Here is an 18,405-nt window from a genome sequence, read left to right on the forward strand (position 1 = left end):
GGGTGGGAAGATGGAAGAAATAAGTAGCAGCAAGGGGACGGCAAACCTTCCCCCACCTCTGCCCACGCTGAGCCATCGCCCCTGCCAGGGTCTTTCCACGTCCTTCCCCGGGGCAGGGAAGGGGACCAGAGGTTGTCACTGGGCAGTGCTGGCAGGGACCCTGCTATCGCCACCCCAGCCGCTGGCCCCATGGTTAGAAGTGGGTCAGTGCTGTTAGCACGGCTGTGACGGGCAGGAGCTGGTGAAGATGGGCTTCTGGCAGGAACAAGGGACAGCCCAGGGCAGGGATGGGCGCGGTGTGGGACAGGCCAGAGCCTGATGGGGTGGCAGGACAGACAGCAGCGGCCATGCCATGCTTTGGTGACAAAGCCAGCGCATGGGTGGCATCTCGCTGGCCTCCAGGGTCCTAGTAGTGCCATGACCTGGCTTGTCCCAGCTACAAGGCACCAGGACAGGGACCCGGTGGCAGTGCAGGTGTGGGAGCTATCTTCATCCCCTTGGGGACCAGCCCAGGAGAAGCACAGGCAAGACTAGGTGATGACAGGTCACCACATGGGTGCCAATACCCGGTAGGGTCCACCCCAGGAGAGCCCTCTGCAGCCCAGGAGGCCAGGGGCATCACTTCCAGTGGCCCCAGCACTGCCAACCCAATAGGGACAGCACCAACTCAGTGGGGACACCATCATGGGCCAGTCCTAGCTGGGCAGCCCCCGGGGAGGAGCAGGCAGGGGACACACTGCGCTGCCCAAGCTCATCTTCACCAGCCATGGAGGAAGACAACGGGGTTACAGAGGATTAGGCCAGAGTGAGTTGATCCAAACTGGGCTCTTTCTCCCCAAAATACATGGCTGGCACAGGCAGGGGAAGGGGGGGAGGCACCCACCAACCCCACCAACTTACAGACTGGCGCATGCAGTAGAGGCATGGAGGGCAGGCGGGCAGGGGAGGTGGTGGGAAAGAAAAAGAAAACGTGAGCCAAAAAAGAAAGAAAGAAAGAAAGAAAACAAACAAACAAACAAAAAAAAAACCCACACAACACAGAGCACACGTCAGGAAGCAGGGCAGCGCCTGCCACCGCCTGCAGCCGGACCCATGCTCGCAGCTGGGCTCTCCCTCGCTGGCATGTGCTGAAACACAGGCTTGGAGATCCTTATGTTGGGTCACCACTGCCGCCGGCCCCCAGCATCTCCCCCTGGCCCCACCGTGCCACCCACACAAGGGCACCCACCAGGCTAGGCATCCCCCGGGACATCCAGATGCTGGTCCTGGGGAGCCGGCAGTCCCACTCCGCCACCTCCTCCCAGCAGCACAGCCCACAGGCACCAGAACCCACAGCTCTGGCTGCACATCTCCAGGAGTCCCCAGCTCCAGTCCCATCAATTTGTCACCTTGCCAAGGGCCCCAGAGCCCCACCACCCCCCAGCCAGGCACGGGGCTCCACCCTGTGCACTTTCCATCCCAGCATGGTGAGGAGCTGGGGAGCCCTTCCCAGTGCCACCCCCGGCTGCTTTTTGAGCACTCAGGGGGATGGTGGCTGTCCCAGAACCATCCAGCTCCCCCTTCCCCCAACAAAATGTCCCTGCTGATGGCAGCCACAGGCTGGTTGGTGCTGCCACCCCCAGGGGAGCCGCCCCCAGCTGGGACTGACCCTGGCTTTCCAGCCCCCCTGTGTCTGCCCTGCCAGCCCCCGGCTGCAGCCCCTGCCCAGCGCCACGTCCCCCAAAAGGCCCCTCTGGGTCCCTGCCAGCTGTGGTGGCCCGCACCCCCAGGCTGTCCGTGGGGGGCTGGAGCAGCTCCCTAGAGCCTCAGGATGACCCCAAGTGGGGGTACCCCGGGCACCACCCTGCTGGCACTCACCTTCTTTCACAGGGATAGTTGGCTTCTTCTGCCTCAGCCCCAGGAGGATGAAGAAGAGCACCAGGGGAATGGAAGATCTCAAAGGCCAGCACCCACTGGGGATGACACAAAGCAGAGGATCATGACATCCGGTGACAGGACCAGCTATCAAGGACGAACGTGAGCAGGATGGGGGTCCCCAGGGCTCGGGTGCAGTGCAGCACCATGCCACGTCTTGCTGGTGGCACCATCACAGCTCAGCCAGAGGCAAGCAGGTCCCTGGGCACCCAAGGATCTTCTTGTCCCTGCCTGATCCATCCTGCTCGGTGGGCACCTCAGGACAGGAGAGGGTACCACAGAGGGGATGGATCCCTACGCCAGTGATGCAAACAGGGTGCTGGGGCTTGAGCCCAGCCTCGACAGGCCACCGCGCCTGGGGCTGCCCAGAGGAGATGACCCCAAATCCTTATGGATGCAAAGAGCTGCAGGCCCCCATCCCAGCAGTGCCCTCACAGCCACTAGCTGCCTGGCATGACGTCCCCCTGCCACCTGTGCCACCACTGCATCCCACCTGTGGGGCCAGGCAAGAGGCAGACCCCAACACCATCAGGGTGAGGTTTGAGTCAGCCAGGCCCTGGCACCAGCTCCAGGTGCAGGCAGTGGAGCAGTAGAGGTGGGGCCTGGCACTCCCTCTGTGCCCTTCTAGAAGGCTACAGCTGCACAGGATTTCCACCAGCAGCATATGGTAAATCACAGCAAATCCCCAGGAATCCCTGACCCAAATCGAACAGGCAGCCCAGGCTGGGTTCCATGCCCAGAGGCCCTGGGGATGGTCATCAGCACCTTCAGCCACCAGCAGGAGCAGGCACCCAGCATGCTGCCAGCACAGCCAGTGCTGGTTTGCACTGGGAGTACCCGGCCATGTCACAGCCCCATTGCCCTCACTGCCAAGTGGAGGGAAACTACTGTAGGTGGGGAAACTGAGGCACAGGGTGAGATGAGCCAGCCTCAGCTCCCTTCAGACCCCAGGCTGTCACTGAGACTGTGGAACCCACTGCCACCACAGGCAGGACAGGCCCAGCTCTGCTGCTGGGAAAGTGCTCACTACAGAGCCAGCAGCTCCCACCGAGCTCCCGCACCAATCCAGTCACCCACAGTGACCAGGTGCCAGAGGGCCATGCCAGCAGGGTGGCAAGCGAGAGCTTTAACAGGGCAGGTGGAAGGATGCAGCTGGCAGCCGGTGACAGGATCAGGCCCTCCTGTCCCCAACCGTATCACCTCCGTGCTGGCCTCACACGGGAAAGTCACAGCAGTCCAGCAAAAGGCAGCGAGCAGAGGGATCCCGCACCCAGACCCACGCCGGCACGTGTCTGCAGCACTCTGCGGGCACCATGGGTGACAGGCTGTGGGACAGGCATGGCTGCACCCACGGGTGTCCCCCGTGCTGCCCTCCCCACTCCCAGAGGTGCTGATTCTGGGGGAGGCAGAGACCAGAGGGAAAGGCTGGAGGCAACGGGGCCAGCAGATGCCCCAAGGAGCAGTGCCAAGGGTTCCCCATCCCTTCCAGCACCACCAGTCCCAGGCACAGTCACTGGTGGCACTGTCCCTGTGCGAGGGAGGTGACAAAGGACACCCTGACTGCTCTGCCTACCCTGCCACTCCCTGCCTGCACCCTCCCCCCCCCCCCCCCACCCCCCCCCCGCCTGTTTACCAGGCGGACAATCGTGCCTCTGTGCCCAGGCGCCTGTGGGGACCATCCATCCACCACCACTCCGCGCCGTACCAGCCTCCCTTGGGGCTGCTGGGTCCTTGGTGGCAACACGAGGGACCTGCTTGTCGTAATTTTTTTTTTTATTATTTTTTTTTTTAAGCAAAAGGTCATTGACCTTTTTCTCAACTCCGTCCCCTGTCCCCGACCTCCCTTGCACCACCACATACCCCAGTGCCAGGGCAGGCTGTCACTGCCACCAGTACCCAGGGTGACACAGTGATGGACAGACGTGGCAGCAGAGCGGGGCTCACCAGCCTGCCCCTCTGGTCCCCAGGACTGCCCCTGAGGGGGCTTCCCAGGTGTGGGGGAGGCCAGGGCTGCCCCACAGCTGTAGTGGGACAGAGGCACCAGCATGCAGCAGGGGGGAAGGGATGCTGTCCCAAGGGAACCTCAGCCCCCTGGGGTCGCGCCAGCTGAGCACCTGCCAGGCTCCCCGAGGTCACCTGCCTGTCGATGACCCATGTGGACAGCCAAGGCCAGACCCAGGGGCTGCTGACCCCCTGCCAAAGCCTGGCTGCCACCCCCTCTGCCTCTGGTCACACTTCTGCTCAGTGCAAGTTGTGCCCGTCACCTCTTGTCCCACTGCCACCAGCCCCCAGAGAGGCATGTCCCCACCCCTCATCCCCTGCCCAGCGGCCCCAGCATGGCAGCCCAGGGACATGCCTTGGGGAAGCTGGAGGAAGAGGAGGAAATTCCCACTGGGATTTGCCAGCACCTCTCCTTGAGCTGGGACCCCAAGGAAAGCCAGAGTTCTCCCCCATGCCAGCCCCACGGTGCTGTGTCAGCTGAGCACCAGTTTGCTAAGCCGATGGGGACACGCCGTTGACAGCGCTCCTGCACCAGCACATGGCACTGGGACATGGCCACCCTCCCACCAGCACAAGGTGCCCAGCCTGAGCACGGGTGGGACTGTGCTGGGCAGCTGCAGTGCGGAGGAAGGTGCCAGCCCCCCCGCAGCCCCCCACTGGCCAGGAGCTCTGCAGGCCTGGCAGCTCATGGGCCACCCACCCTCTGGACCACCAAGGCCACCAATCGCTCTGCAACAGGTGCCCCCACTGCCACCCTTCGAGCCAGGATTCACAGGGACACTGCCAGACGCTGCCTCGCCTGGTGCTGCACCGGCCCTCCCCCACACCGGCTGCAGGCAGCGAGGGGGCAAAGAGCACCCTGAGCCGGAGCAGCACCCGATCGATTCCTGCTGCAGGAGCCAGCACCATCTCCACAGAGTGCCCTGTCCACCAGGGATGCTGCAGCAGAACCCCACCAGCACCCCAAATTTCAGCCTTTCTTATTTTGGATGCATCAAGATGCCCCCCCAGCTCCACTCCCACCAGCCAGGGAGAAAGGGGTAGATAACTCCTTGGTGTGGTGGGAGCTTCCCAGCTCTTGGCCAAGAAGCTGAAGGCACAGATCCTGCACAGGGCAAAGCAGCCACACCGCTGCCCAGCTCTCCCCTGCCCCAAGCGCACCCTCCCACCCACCCCAGGGCCCCCACCATGGGAACCCCACCAACACACTGCGACGCTGAAGCACCACTGGGAGCCTCAACTCCTGCTCCCTGGTCCTCCAGAAGAGCCCTGAACCACCAACATTTCCCAGGGTCAAACAAAACCCGGCAGCACACTTCATCACCAGCACTTCAGGACCAGCAGCTCCTGCTGCAGCACCATCCTGTCCCACACGTGTGGCACAGAGAGCCCAGAGAAGGCGGCTGAACACCCTGAACTGTGCCCGCAATAACTTCTGAGAGATCACCTATTAATTCTACATCGGACATCGGTATAAATCGGCTAACAAGAGTCATCAAGGAGCCCATCCCTTAAGATACACACAGCTGAGCTCAACCCACATCCCGGCAGAGCCAAGGTGACACAGGCAATGGCACAGCCTGCACCACCCGGGGTTGCCATCTGCACCCCAAGGGACTCCCCATTCCCTCCACCGAGGGCTGCTGATGCTGCTCTGCTCAAACCTCCATCATCCCAGGGTTCCTGCCTGAATTTCTGCCCCGGGAAGAATAAAATCACAGCCAAATCCAGAGCAGCCCCACGAACAGCTCAGCCACACCGGGCAAAGTCCAACACTCTCATGGGCTGGGTGCAAGACCTTAGAGAGGCATCACAGGACAGTGCCCAGCATCACCCGCACCAGGCTGCAGGTGAGCTTGTCTGGTGACCAAGACGGTTACAGGAGCGGGTGACACATGGCACCGTGGGTCAGGAGCACACCTCTCTCAAAGGCCAGCAGGTCGCACAGCCTCCCTGTACCCACCACCGCTGCATCCTCAAGCAGACCAGCCAAGTCCTCACCAAGCGCCTGCGGACAAAGTCTGTCCCAAAACCACTGCTGCACCTCGCTGCAATGCTGCTCCCCAAACAGCCCCTGGTGCCAGGGGCAGCGGGGACCCCCCCCCAGGGCCACCAGCTTTCAGAGGCAGCGCAGGGGGACTGGCCCCATCTCTTATATCCCAGCCCAGCATCCTCAGCCAAAGGTGAGCTGCCTGCTCCCCACCCCACAGCACTGGGGCCACATTCTGCACGCTGCTGGGAGGGAAGCGCACTGTGGCAATGCACCCATGCCCAGGCAGCACAGCGCTGTGCCAGCGGGCAGCTGCTGGCAGGGCAAGGACAGGGCACACACCAGGCTCACTGCGTGGGACCTGGGAGAAGCCCAGCAACCCCCAATTCTGACCCCTCTGGGGTGAACCCCCAGCAGGGAGGGGTCTCATGCCTACCCCACTCCCTCTATTCCAGTCCCCCCAGCCTCTGCCTGCTGCGGCAGGACCAGCCCACTGCAAAACGGATCTGGTTTTGCTTGGTGAAACATCCAGCTCTGGATGAGACCAGAGCAGACCTGTGCCGCGGGAACCCCGATGAAGAGCAAGATACGGGCTGATGAGGCTGGGATCTGGCACGGGGCCTGACTCTGCCCCGGCCAGCAACAGCAGCTCTGCTCTCAGGCTGCTGGGAGAGGGTGGCGCACCCTCAGGAGCGGGCAGGATGATGCCCCCTGCGCAGATGCAGAGTGCGAGGTGACTTGTATGCAGCAGGAGCACAAGGAAGCTGATGACACACATGGGCACACACATCACCCCCGGGCACAACCTGCCTCGGGGGCTGTGCCAAATGCATCCACGAGCACCTGTGGCACCCGGGGCAGCTCTCACCTGGGCATGGGGCTGGTCCCCTGCAGGCCCCATCCACATGCAGCATCACTGGGTAGGTGAGGAGGCACTGGTCCTTCCCCTGCCACCCTGCCTGCAAGCAAGCAGGGCACTCCAGTGACAGTCCCTGCACATGGGGGGGACCAGGCATGGGCTCCTCATCCTCCTCCTATGGCTGCAGCTTCCGATGCTGCACCCCCATGCTGCCTGTGGGGCTGGGGATGCTCAGGCAGAGACAGGTCCTCAAAAACCATGCACACCCCCAGCCTGGAAGCCCACCGGCCATGAGGGCCAGGTTGGGGCCAGCTGCAGATGCTAGGGCACAGCTCATCCTCACGGGCAGGGGTCCCTGGCTCACCAGTGCCGGACAGTCTTTTGCCATGGATGTGCAGCTCTGCTCAGGGTAGGGAGCAGAGATGACTCAGCCGAAGAGCATCATTCCCCTGGCCCGTTTTGGGGGCACAGGGGCTACCCATGTAGCGGGCACCTGCCTGCAAAGGGCAGGCCTTTGCCCACCCAGCCCACACCCTCCCCTGCCCACCCCCAGCCCAGGCTGGTGCTCCGGCCAGCCGGACGAGGTGGGGGGGGCGGCGCGATGCTGGCGAGGGAAAGCAAGCAGGATCAGGCCTGCAGGATATTTGGGAGGGGGAAGAGGAGCCAGGATTGCCAGCTCGGGAGCAGCAGTTCGCTACCCTCCCCCACCCTCTAAAAATAACTGGCTCCCTCGGCACCCAGCGCACCCATCCCCCTGCCTGCGCCGCTGCCCGGGGTCCCGCCGGGCCGCGGGTCCCTCCCGGGGGTCCCGCCTGCCCCCCCCCCGCAGGGCAGCCCTGCACAGGAGCTGCCAGGCAGGCCAGGCCGGGGCTGGGTGACGCTGAGTGACACGGGACCGGCGACCCCGGCAGGGAAGACACCGTCCTGCCCCCCCTGCCACCCGCGGGAGGGGGAGCAGCCCCCCGGGAGCCCCCAGCTCCGAACGTGGGAGCGGCCCCTCTCCAGCCCACGGGGGAGAGGCAGCTCTGACCCACATATGATTTGGAAACCTATTTATAGCCTGCAGATACCGAGGGCTGGGGGAGAGCTCGCCCCCCCGCTGGGGCAGCTCTGGGGACCAGGGACAGGGCTGGCAGGTGCCCGGGTACTGGGGACACGAGAGGGGGCCGTGCCGGGGAGGGAGATGCTGCACAGTGCGGAGGGGCCGGGTGGGAGGTGGCATCCAGCCCCCGGCCCCGGCCTCCTGCAGCGGCCCCACGGGCACGGGGTGGGAGCGGGGCAGGGGAGACCCAACTGTTGCTGCCCCACGACCGCGGGGGGTGGGGGGTGGGGGGGGGTGGGGGCACGCCAGGGCTGAGGGGGCCCGACGTGCCGGTGGCCGGGCGCTCCTCGCCGCCCCGGGGCTCACGCACGGACAGTACCCGCGCCCCCTGCAGCCCCCCGCGAGCAGATACCGCACCGGCAACGGGGGCGCGCAGCGAAGAACCCCGACCCCCGGCGGGGGGGACGACACACAACTGGCTGCGCGCCCCTCCTGCACCCCGGGCCCCCCCCCCCCCGCCCCGCCGAGCCTCCCCTGCTCGGCGGCCTCGCTGCCCGAGGCTGCGGAGGGGAAGGGGGTGGGGGGGAAGCCCGCCGGGACCCCCGCCGGGACCGCCGCCCCCGCGCTCACCGGGCTGCGCCGCTTCAGCGTCACATTCTTCCAGAGCAGGAGATGGAGCTGGTGCAGGAACCCCATGGCCGGGCCGGGCCCCGCCGCAGGGGCCGCCCCCGCTCGGCACCGCAGATCACCCGCCGCCCACCGCCATAGCCCACCGGGCCGCCGCCACCGCCACCGCCTTTGTCCGCAGCAGGCTGGGAGGGAGCGCCCCCGGCCTCCGGCTGCAGCCCCTGCCCGGCCCCGCCGCGCCTGGCCCGGCTCGGCTCGGCCCGGCCTTGCGCAGCACCACCCCCCCGCCCGGGGCCCGCCCGCCTGCCACCGCCCCTTAAAGGCACCGCCGGGCACGGCTGCACTTCCCGTTCGGCTCGGCACGGCACGGCACGGCTTGGCCTGCCTCGGCTCGGCTCGGCACAACACGACACAGCACGGCCTGGCCTGGCTTGGCTTGGCTCGGCTTGGCACGGCACAGCTCGGCTCGGCGCTGCACGGCACGGCCTGGATCGGCATGGCACAGCTCGGCCTGGCTCGGCCCGGCCCGGCCCCCGCCCCCTTCAGGGTCTCGGGGCGCCCCTGCAGCCCGGCAGCTGTGCCGGACCCCCGCGGGCTCACTGCCAGGCGGGCACTCGCTGGTGGGTGCCGCTTCTCCCGGGAAACCGAGGCACGGAGCCCCCCGGCGCAGCGGTGGCCGCTGTGGCACCCGAGTCTCCCCAGGGAGGGGCTGCCCCGGGAGGGTCCTGCCCCGGGGGGGTGCTGGGGCTGGGAAACACGCGGGCCCCTTGCCTGGAGCTGCCCCTGCACCTCTATGAGCTGGAGGTACAGCGGGGGTCACCCCTTGCTGAGCCCCTCTGTCGTTCCCCCCCCCAAGATCAGGCTTGCTGTGGGGGTCTGCGTGCTGTCCCCCCCAACGCTGGTTGCCCTGCTCAGCCCCGGCTGCCCGCAGCTCCTGCCTAGCTGTCCCACAGACAAGTGGTGGGGTTGGGGTGCCCACATGTGTTCTTGGAGGGGACCAACCTGCCTGCAGCAAGCTGTACCCACAGCCCAGCTGGGACTCCAAGCTGGGAAGGATGCCCTCAACAGCAGTAAGCACTGAACATGGCCAGTTCACATCCGTCCTTCCTTCCATCCCTCCATCCATCCATCTTCTCTCCCTCCCTCCCTTCCCCTGGGCCTCTCCATTTCACATCTGTCCCCCCCTCCCGCTGCCCCCCTCTCTCCTGCACTATCTTTAACCATCTCTGTCTCTGTGCTGTTTTCAGGGCCAAGTGCAGCCGGCAGGCTGAGCTGTGAGTAACCACTCAAGCTGTGAGTAACCACTCGGCTGCCCCAGCCCCAAGTGGTGTTGCTAAGGGTGACTGTGTTTCGGGCAGGCTCGGTGACAGCTGCCAGCGCCCTAACAAAAGCTCCCCTTGTCCTGCCACAAAGTGCCATTATTCACAAAACTTCTGGGCGAAACGTTGTGTTGAGGTGAGGGAGGACAAGGGATGCCCAGGGGATGCGGTGGTGGAGAGGCACCACGTGGGCCCCGCTCGGTGCCTTGGGGAGGCTGTTCTGGAGGGGCTGCGGGGTGACGGGCAGGTGAGCGGGCAGCAGAGCTCCTGGCATCAAGAGGAGCCAGGCAGAGGGTGGCCGGGACTGGCTCGGTGCCTTTCCACCTGCACTTGCTGGCATGAGTAACTTGGGAGCTGCTGCACCCGGGATGACCCTGAGGTTTGCTGGTGTTTTCCCCAGCTTGGAAATACTGGGGAGATCTGGTGTCGAGGTAAGCGGGGCTGTGGGGGTTCAGCCCGGCTGTCCAGCCCCGAACCTTGCTCCAGCAGTGGTGGTTACTTGGTCCCTGGGGGAGGGAGGGATGCGTGCACCCTTGGCTCCTCTCAAGGGATTGCATGTAGGTTGTCCCCAGCCCACACCTAGAACACCGCAAAACCCCTGCTCTGCAGCACAGTGGGTCCCCAGCCTGGGGGCACCGCAGAGAGTCTCGTGGGTGGGACTGCGGGTGATGCGGGGCTCAAACCCCCCACCTGGGTCTCCTTCCTCCTGCCGCCCCTGGGTGGGTTCTGCTGAGCTTCACTGTTCTTCTGCTCGGCCTGACCATGAAGCCTCACGAGGTACCAGCAAGAGACAGACCCAGCAGAGTGCCATGGGGCAGCACAGCCCCCAGGACCCAGCGGCCCATCTCCTCCGTGGATCTGGGACCCTGAAGCCCCAGGGAACTGGTGGCCCATCTCCTCCCTGAACCCTGAGCACCTCTCGGGACTTCCTTGCAGGGTGGCCAAGCTCCTCTAGCTGTGTGGGGTCATCTGCAGATGGCAGCAGCCACCCAAGCAAAACTCCCTGTTCTGTGCTGGTGAGGTCAGGTGTCACCCCATGGTGGCCACAGTCTGGCCCTGGGTGCTGGGGGCTTCTGCCCAGCCCACCCAGAGCAGGGCTGCCCTGGGTCCCAGGCTGGCTCAGAGCAATTAGGCAGCTCCAGCCTCCGCCACTGTGCTGCTTCGTCCCTGGGCCACAGGGGTCAAGGTGTCTGGACCCACTGGCTGGAAGTACTCCACAGGGCATCGTCCCTGCTGCTGGGGTGTCCTGGGGCAGCACTTGGGGCTGACAACTGCGATTGCTGGGGAAAAGCTCCCTCCTGCTCCACCACCTATCCTGCATTCCCCATGGAAACCTTGTGGCCAGTGCTGTCCCCAGTGCTGTCCTCCAACGGAGGGGAACAAACCTGTCCCATGTCTCCCTAGGGGAGAAGGGGACAGGGGCAGGGATGATACTGGCAGCTTCAGCCAGGCACGGAGCGCTGCCTGCAGCCGGCAGGGTTGGGGGCAAGCTGTGCTGGGAAGAGCGCCCCGTGGGCTGTGCGGTGCCCGGTATCTGGGCTCTCAGTCACGCAGGGGAAGAAATGCAGCAAGGGGGTGAGAAAAGATAACAGGAAACAGGGGACATGGCTGGGGAGGAAAAAAACACCCAGCCTCTGAGCTGCAGTTGGCCTTTGAGGGCTCCCAGGGCGGCACTGAAACCGCAGAGCCCTGCTACACCCCGGCACCGTGCCAAAGCGCTGTGCCCAGCCGCTGCCTGGCCCCGCGCCCTGCCACCAGCACTGTGGCCATCCTTGCTCCCAGGAGCCGGGCAGGCAGCGGGAGCAAGGGTGCAGCAGGGAGTGCAGACCCCAGGGGTGCTTGAGCAGCCCGAGGACGCCCAGGGAACAGTTTGGGGCCCCACCGCCAGCTCTGCGTGTGCCAGGGCATGCCCTTGCCAGCTCTAGGGACAGTGCTGCATGCCTCGGGGCCCCCCCCCCCACCTGCCTCTGCCTCAGTTTCCCCATTTCTTTTCCCCTGCCAGGGCTTTTGGGGAGACTTGGTGCTCAGACAGCAATGCCAGGAAAGAAAACAGCCAAGTGTGTGGCAATAGTGGGACAGGGGCAGGTCCAGAGCTAGGGTGCAGGAGGCAGCTCTCCATGCAGGTGCTCCCAAGGTATGCACTCGCCCGCTTCCCCTTTTGGCAGAAAACATCCCGGCCAGGGCAGGTGCCTGGGGCCTGGCAGCACCGAGGAGCTGCTGGTGCGACTTTAGCTGATGGTTTCAAGATGAATCAGTGGGAGCCAGCGAGGCTGGTATCCTGTTTTCAGTCAGGCTGCGGGTGGCAGACAGGAGGCACCTTGGTGAGGCTGAAGGCAGGGCCCTGCCTGCACCCGTCTCAGCGCAGGCAGCATTGAACCCCCCAGCACGTGCACCCAGGCAAGGCACCGGCTCCTTCCCAGCACGCGCCGGGATGGGATCAGCCATGGCCCGGCTGTGGGCACAGGTGGTGCCAGTGGCAGTGGCAGGCAGAGGCTCTGGGCCTGAGCCCCCCCCTCCATCCCCACCAGCTCTGCCATGGGTGGCAGCAAACACCAAGGAAGCGCCTGGTTCCAGCCTGAGCCAAATATGAGCATCTCGCTGTTCAGCTGCTCCTGGGTGATTTCAGAGCAAGCTGCATGCGCCAGGAGGGCACAGCTGGACCCAACAATAATCATCATCATCATCATCAATATATTAATGATGTCAGCAAAAGAGTGTTTGTGGGGTGTGCTTTGGCAGAAAGCTGCCAGCTAGCAGAGCTGCCCCATGGGCTCAGCCCAGCCCCACAGGCAGCTCTACCCCCTGCACAGCCATGGCTCTGGCAGGCAGCAGGAGTGTGTGGGCAGAGCAGCCCGCTGGGGCTCAAGACCCTGCCTCCATCCTGCCCTGCAGGGCTGGGTGCCCAAGGACAGGGTGAGGTGGCAGGGCTCAGTGGTCTGTATTCACTGCCCCTCCCCTGTGCCACCCTGTGCCTCCTCCCTGTCCCCTGGCACCCCTCTGCCATGAGGGCAGGAGCCCAGCTGGGGAAGGTGGCCGGTGTGGACACGGACCCCACGCCTGCTGGCTTGGGAGGGGGACCCTTCTACACCATGGGGAGTGCTGGAGAGCCCTGGTGCACAGCAGGGACATGGGACCATCCCACAAACCTCAAACCAGGGATGGGTACCTTGGGAAACCGCAGCCATGGCATCGGGGCTCTGGCTGGCAGCTGGGATGGGAGAGACGCTTGGTGGAAAGGAGCAATAATTTGGCCTCAATTTCAAAATTGGCACCTGGGAAACCCCTTTGGGGAACTGAATTCCCATGTGGGGCCACATGTACCTTCTCCAAGGAGTCACAGCCTGGCTGGAGGTTGGCAGGGGAAGCACAGGGAGATGGGGCAGGATGCGCAGGCAGAGTTGTGAGCGGCACCTGCATCAGGAACCTTTCCTGGCTGTGCCAAGGCCATGGGGCAGCACCTGCCATGGGGCAGGCACTGGGCAACAGCATCCCACGCTGGCATGGGGCATGCACCTGGCCAGAGGGCACCAGCCCAGCCACGAAACACCCACACATCGACAGGCTGTGTGCTCAGCCATGTAGCACCCACCCAGCTATGTAACACCCACCCAGCCATAGGACATCCACCTTGCTATGGGGCATGCACCCAGCCACGGGGCACCCTCTCAGCTGTGGGACATGTGTGAGCCACAAGGCAACCCCCCAGCTGTGGGGTGCCCACTCAGCCAGAGGGCACCCCCCCAGCTGTGGGGCACCCATCCAGGCCATGAGGCACCCACCCGGTCACGGGCACGCTCTTGTCCCCGGGGCACACACCCAGCCATCGCTGCCCGTGTGGCACGGGGGAAGTGCTGGGAGCGGGCTGTGCCAGCTGCTGTGCGCAGCAGGAAGGACCCACTGTAGGGCTGGGACGAGGCAAAACCGCAGAAAAGAGGAAGCCCTCGAGTGCCCCAGCCCAGTGCCGGCAGCTGCCTGGGCAGACACACGCAGGCACCTCACATGCCGCCGCACCGGCCCTTCCCTGGTAAGTCTGGGCTCAGCACCACTGCCTGCTGCGGGGAGAGGGGCTGAGAAATGGGTTGGCTCCTGGCACTGCTGGAGCGGGGTGTCCCCCACCAAAGCATCCTCAAAACGGGAGCAGCATCCCCACTGCTGGGGACCAGCAGGCAGGGGGTCCGAAGCACCGGTGTGCGGTGCAGGGAGCCAGCAAAGCTTTCTCACCCCCCCCTGCTTCAGATGCCAGGTTTTTCCGGAGCCTAATCTTAGCTCATGTATTTCAGCAGGACAGACAGAGCGGGCCAAGGCAGGGAAGGGATTTTTCACAGCAAAGCTGCAGTGGCTGGGGTGGGAAAGGAGGGTACCACTTTCCAGGAGGCTCCAAAATTGTGGAGGAACTGGCACAGCCTTGGCTGGCAGCAAGACTCAAGCAGCCAGCGTGTTTTCAGAGGTTACCTCTAAAGGGAAACCACCTTGGTGCTGAACACCACGGGTGGGCCACAGGTGATGAGCCCTGCACCTGGGACTGGCCCTCCTGGGTGGGCTCAAGCTGGCGGCTGGTCCTCAGCCCAGCCAAGCATCCCCCTCGCCACCCCCACCACTGCTTTCCATTGCCATCACCACTGCTGGTTAAGCACAGCACCGCCAGCGCAGGCAGACGGGCACCGTGGCTGGGTGAGCATCTTGTGGCCAGGGTTCCCCTGTGCCTGTGGGCTGAGCCCCACCAGCAGCAGCCCCGAATGGCTCCCTACCCACACTGTTCTCCCTGCCCTGCCTGCGGGGCACTGGCCATCTGTGACACCCTGAAAATAAAATGTTTGGGGCACTGAGGCTGCAAGCTCCCAGCCTGCTGGGGCTCCCTGCGCCCGTGGTGGCTGGGGAGAGCACCCCAGTTCTGGAAGAGCCCTGCCGTCGCTGCAGGAGGATGCTGGGGTGAGGGGGCACTGCTTGGGCAGGACACTCCAGTCTGGCCTCGAGCAGGTTTTTCAGACTTCCCAGTCACTCCCAGGGATGCTCCGGTCCACAGCTGGGGCCTTGCTGTGGGGTTATTCAGGTGGGACCTGGGGTGTTCACCCTCACCCTTTGGTGCGTGACCCCATCCTGCAACCCCGCAGACACCTTTCTGCTGAACCTGGCTGCAGCAAGGCTGGCTGCATTTCATGCTTGACCTGCTCTGGGCAAAGCAAGAAGGGTGGAGTGGGACGGTGGCTGTTTGTCAGGTGGGGAAACTGAGGCACACAGCAAGTACCAGGGACTATGTCCCTGGTGTATGTAACGGGGAGTAGTGCCAGGCAGTTGGGACAGGGGGGGACAGGTGGCTGCTGTCCACCGGCTCTGTACCTCCCTTTGGCAGCATCCCTGTTTGCCCTAGAGATGGGGACCCCAGGGACCCCAGGAGGGTGATACAAAAGCCACTGTGGAGTGACATCAGGGTGCATGGGGGACCCCAGAGGTGGGGGGAGGCAGGAGCCAGGAGAGGGGCCCAGGGGTGATGCTGGGGGCCCAGGTTTTGTGGAGAAGCCCTTTCTCCAGCCCTTCCATCCCCACAGCCTCCCCACCACCCCCTGTCCCTGGCAAGCTGAGCTAATGGTGCTTGGTGGCCTCTCCTCTCTCCCAGGTGTCAGTTCTGTCACCCAAGAAGGTGACAGCCAGCCCAGCAGCATGCCCCGGGCACCACCACTGCCACAGCTGCTCTGGGGCTGGCCCAGCATGAAGGTGGTGGTCACCACTGCGGTGTTTATATCCACCCTCTGGAATTGAGGTGCTTCCTCAGTGCCTCCGAGGTCTCCAGAAAAGCCCCTAAGCCCGCTGAGCCACTGGTGGTCCTGGTGTGGGGAATGGCCCTCAAAGCAGGTCCCCAACATCAGCAGGGACATTTGCCATGAGCTGTACAGCATTGCAGGCTGCTGGCTCACCATGGAGCGACGGCTCCTGGGCCGGGCGGACGTGGTGGTGTTCCCCACACCAGGCTCCAGCCCGGCAGGGACAGGCTGCCCAAGGAGAAGCCACCGGGGCAGAACTGGGTGTGGGTCTCCCTGGAGTCCCCTTCCAACACTAAAGCTCTAGCGGGATGGAACCAGACCTTCAACTGGGTGATGACCTACAGACGGGACTCGGACATCTTCATTCCCTATGGCAAGCTTGTGCCCAGCCAGTCAGCCACCATGAACATCCCCATGAAGACCAACTGGTGTCTTGGGTTATCAGCAACTACCACAGGACTCAGAAAAGAGCTGAAGTCTACAAAAACCTCTCCAGGTACCTCCATGTGAACATATACGGGAAAGCAAACAACAAGCCACTTTGCAAGGACTGCCTCTTGCCAACCACATCCAAGTCCAAGTTCTACCTGGCCTTCGAGAACTCCATCCACCAAGACTACATCACCGAGAAGCTATGGAGGAACTCGCTGATGGCTGGCACTGTGCCCGTTGTGTTGGGACCTCCCCGGGCCAACTACGAGCAGTTCATTCCTGCGGACTCCTTCATTCACATCGATGACTTTGGCTCCCTGGAAGAGCTGGCCACTTTCCTGAAGACCATGAACTCCAGCCGCTACCGGCAGTTCTTTGCCTGGCAGAAGAGGTACAGAGTGAAGCTCTACGCTGACTGGAGGGAGCGGATCTGCACCATCTGCACTGCCTACCCCAGCCTGCCCCATGGCCGTGTCTATCCCAACCTGGAGAGCTGGTTCAACACCTAGCACAGGGCTGGTGTGTGCTGGGACCGTCAGGGACATATCTGGGTAGGGGATGGAGGAGTGGGGGAGCATGGGGAACCCTCCTACACACCAGGACGTGGGGCAGGGAGGGATGTGAGAACCCCAACCTCTCCTCCCAACCTGGCTGTTGCTACACTGGGACCTTGAGCAACTCTGTGTGACTTAATTTCTTGCAAAACGGGACTAACCCCTCTGCCCCTACCCAACACTGACCTACCTCGCCAGGGTGCTGGCAGGACAAGAGGGTGCTTTGGAAATAAATGACACAGTGCTGCAGAGGGTCTGCCTGTGGCATGGGGGCTGGGAAGGGCAGGGGGCTCGCAGGGGTTCCAGGGCTCCCCAACCTTCCCCTGTGATTGCTTCATGCCCCCCCCCCCCCCCCCCAACACCTGCTGGGTGGCAAATCCCTGGTGGCAGAGGCCCCACGGACATTTCTGGCTGGGGTGGACAAGTCAAGCTTGGGACAGCCTGTGGGGTGCCCAGCACCCCACAACCAGGGACAAAGAGCACAGCCCCACCACTTCCTGGCACAGCCCAGCAAGCACACACCTCCTCCCCCCACCACCCCCCTGCTTTTCGAGGCCATGGGTGTCACCATGCTGGGAGGACTGGCAGGACACCGGATGCTCTCGAAAGCAATCTCAGCACGCTCAGTACCAGTCTGAGTCAGAGAGGGATGCTGTGGTTTGTTGCTCCCCTGCCAGCATCCCTGCCCTGCTGCAGCAGGAAGCCAGCGAGATGGTGGCATTCAGACCCTTGCAGCAAGCCCAGAGCAAAGCCAGTCCCATGGGCACCCTGTGGCACCCGCAGCCTGCTCTGTGCGCCCCTGGCGCTGCCGAGCCCCTGCACCATGCGCTCCAGCCATCTGCACTACCAGCACCCTGCAGCGCTGGCCCGTGCCACATGCACATTGCACTGTGGGCACCTTGCACAGCACACACCCTGCACCACGCACACCCTGCACCATGGGTGGCAATGCCCAAGCACCCCCAGGGGAAGCACCCATCTGGGATCGGTGGCAATGTTGTGGCTGGGTGACATGGCTACTCTATCTGTTGCCTTGCTCCTCACCATGTGCCCCTCAGCTCGGTGCCATCAACCCCCCTCGATATAAACAACTCGGTTTTTTTCACAAGTTTCCCCCGATTTCCTTCATTGCAGCCCCCAAGTCACTCAACCCCACCCCTGCCACCCCACAAGCTGTTGGGTGCCCACCAGGACCTGCTCCCTGTGCCCGGGATGCAGCAGGTTCCAGGCACGCCGTGACAGCCCCTCAGCAGAGGGGACATTCCTGCTCCAGGCTGGTGCTGGTGTCCCCAGCCGCCGCTCACCCAGCCTGGCACAGCCCTTGCTGGGTTTGCAGTTTGACAGGTACACCGCACTCTTCTGATTTCTGTGGCTTCCTATTTCCATTTTGTTTTGTCTTCTGGGTCAACTGAAAACAGAGCAGGAGGGGCTCAGAGTGCCCACGGGCAGGGTACTGGGGCAGCAGGACTTAGGGGTCTTGTGGGGGGCCAGGGGCCCTGCCTGGCTTACCTTTCACTGGAGCAGATGAGATTGTGGAAGTGTGGCAAGAAACAAACCTTGGGGAGGTGACACCCTTCCCAGGCTTTCTGCTACCAACCCTGGCAACTGCCAGCCTCCAGCACCCCCAACTCACCCCCCACCCACCCCCAACTCACACACACACACCCCCAAAGCACCAGGCAGCAAAGGGCAGCAGCAGCAGGGGGGGGATTTTCTAGTGGATGCCGTGCCTGCCTGTGCTCCCACCCTGCGGGCAGACAGGGACATGGCCCTGGGCACCCAGGCACTGGGGAGCAAGCGGGGGCACAGGACAAGCCAAGGCAATCCTGCCCTACAGGGTTGCACTCAGCCTGGTGCACAGCCCAGCCCTTTGCAGGGTCCTGAGGTGCCCCACAAGCTGCTGCCTGC

The 18,405-nt window shown here is 64.0% G+C and overlaps 2 protein-coding genes across 2 annotated transcripts in view; one reads left to right on the top strand and one right to left on the bottom strand.

The window, feature by feature from the left end:
* Positions 1 to 8,686, bottom strand: part of ABCA2 (ATP binding cassette subfamily A member 2) — a 34,432-nt gene extending 25,746 nt beyond the window's left edge. The window contains 3 exon segments of the mRNA XM_056352355.1: positions 1,858 to 1,927; positions 1,929 to 1,952; positions 8,437 to 8,686. Of these exon segments, the coding sequence (XP_056208330.1) occupies positions 1,858 to 1,927; positions 1,929 to 1,952; positions 8,437 to 8,502 (160 nt within the window). The 5' untranslated portion in view covers positions 8,503 to 8,686.
* A 4,952-nt stretch (positions 8,687 to 13,638) lies between these two features.
* On the top strand, positions 13,639 to 16,746 carry FUT7 (fucosyltransferase 7). The gene is given in 6 exon segments (XM_056352870.1): positions 13,639 to 13,776; positions 15,367 to 15,504; positions 15,507 to 15,583; positions 15,585 to 15,705; positions 15,708 to 15,935; positions 15,938 to 16,746. Coding segments are annotated over 6 exon segments (1,104 nt in total). The 5' UTR covers positions 13,639 to 13,751; the 3' UTR covers positions 16,453 to 16,746.
* Positions 16,747 to 18,405: the final 1,659 nt, after the last annotated feature.

This window comes from Falco biarmicus, chromosome 9 (genome assembly GCF_023638135.1).
Source record: "Falco biarmicus isolate bFalBia1 chromosome 9, bFalBia1.pri, whole genome shotgun sequence".
NCBI classification, from domain to species: domain Eukaryota; kingdom Metazoa; phylum Chordata; class Aves; order Falconiformes; family Falconidae; genus Falco; species Falco biarmicus.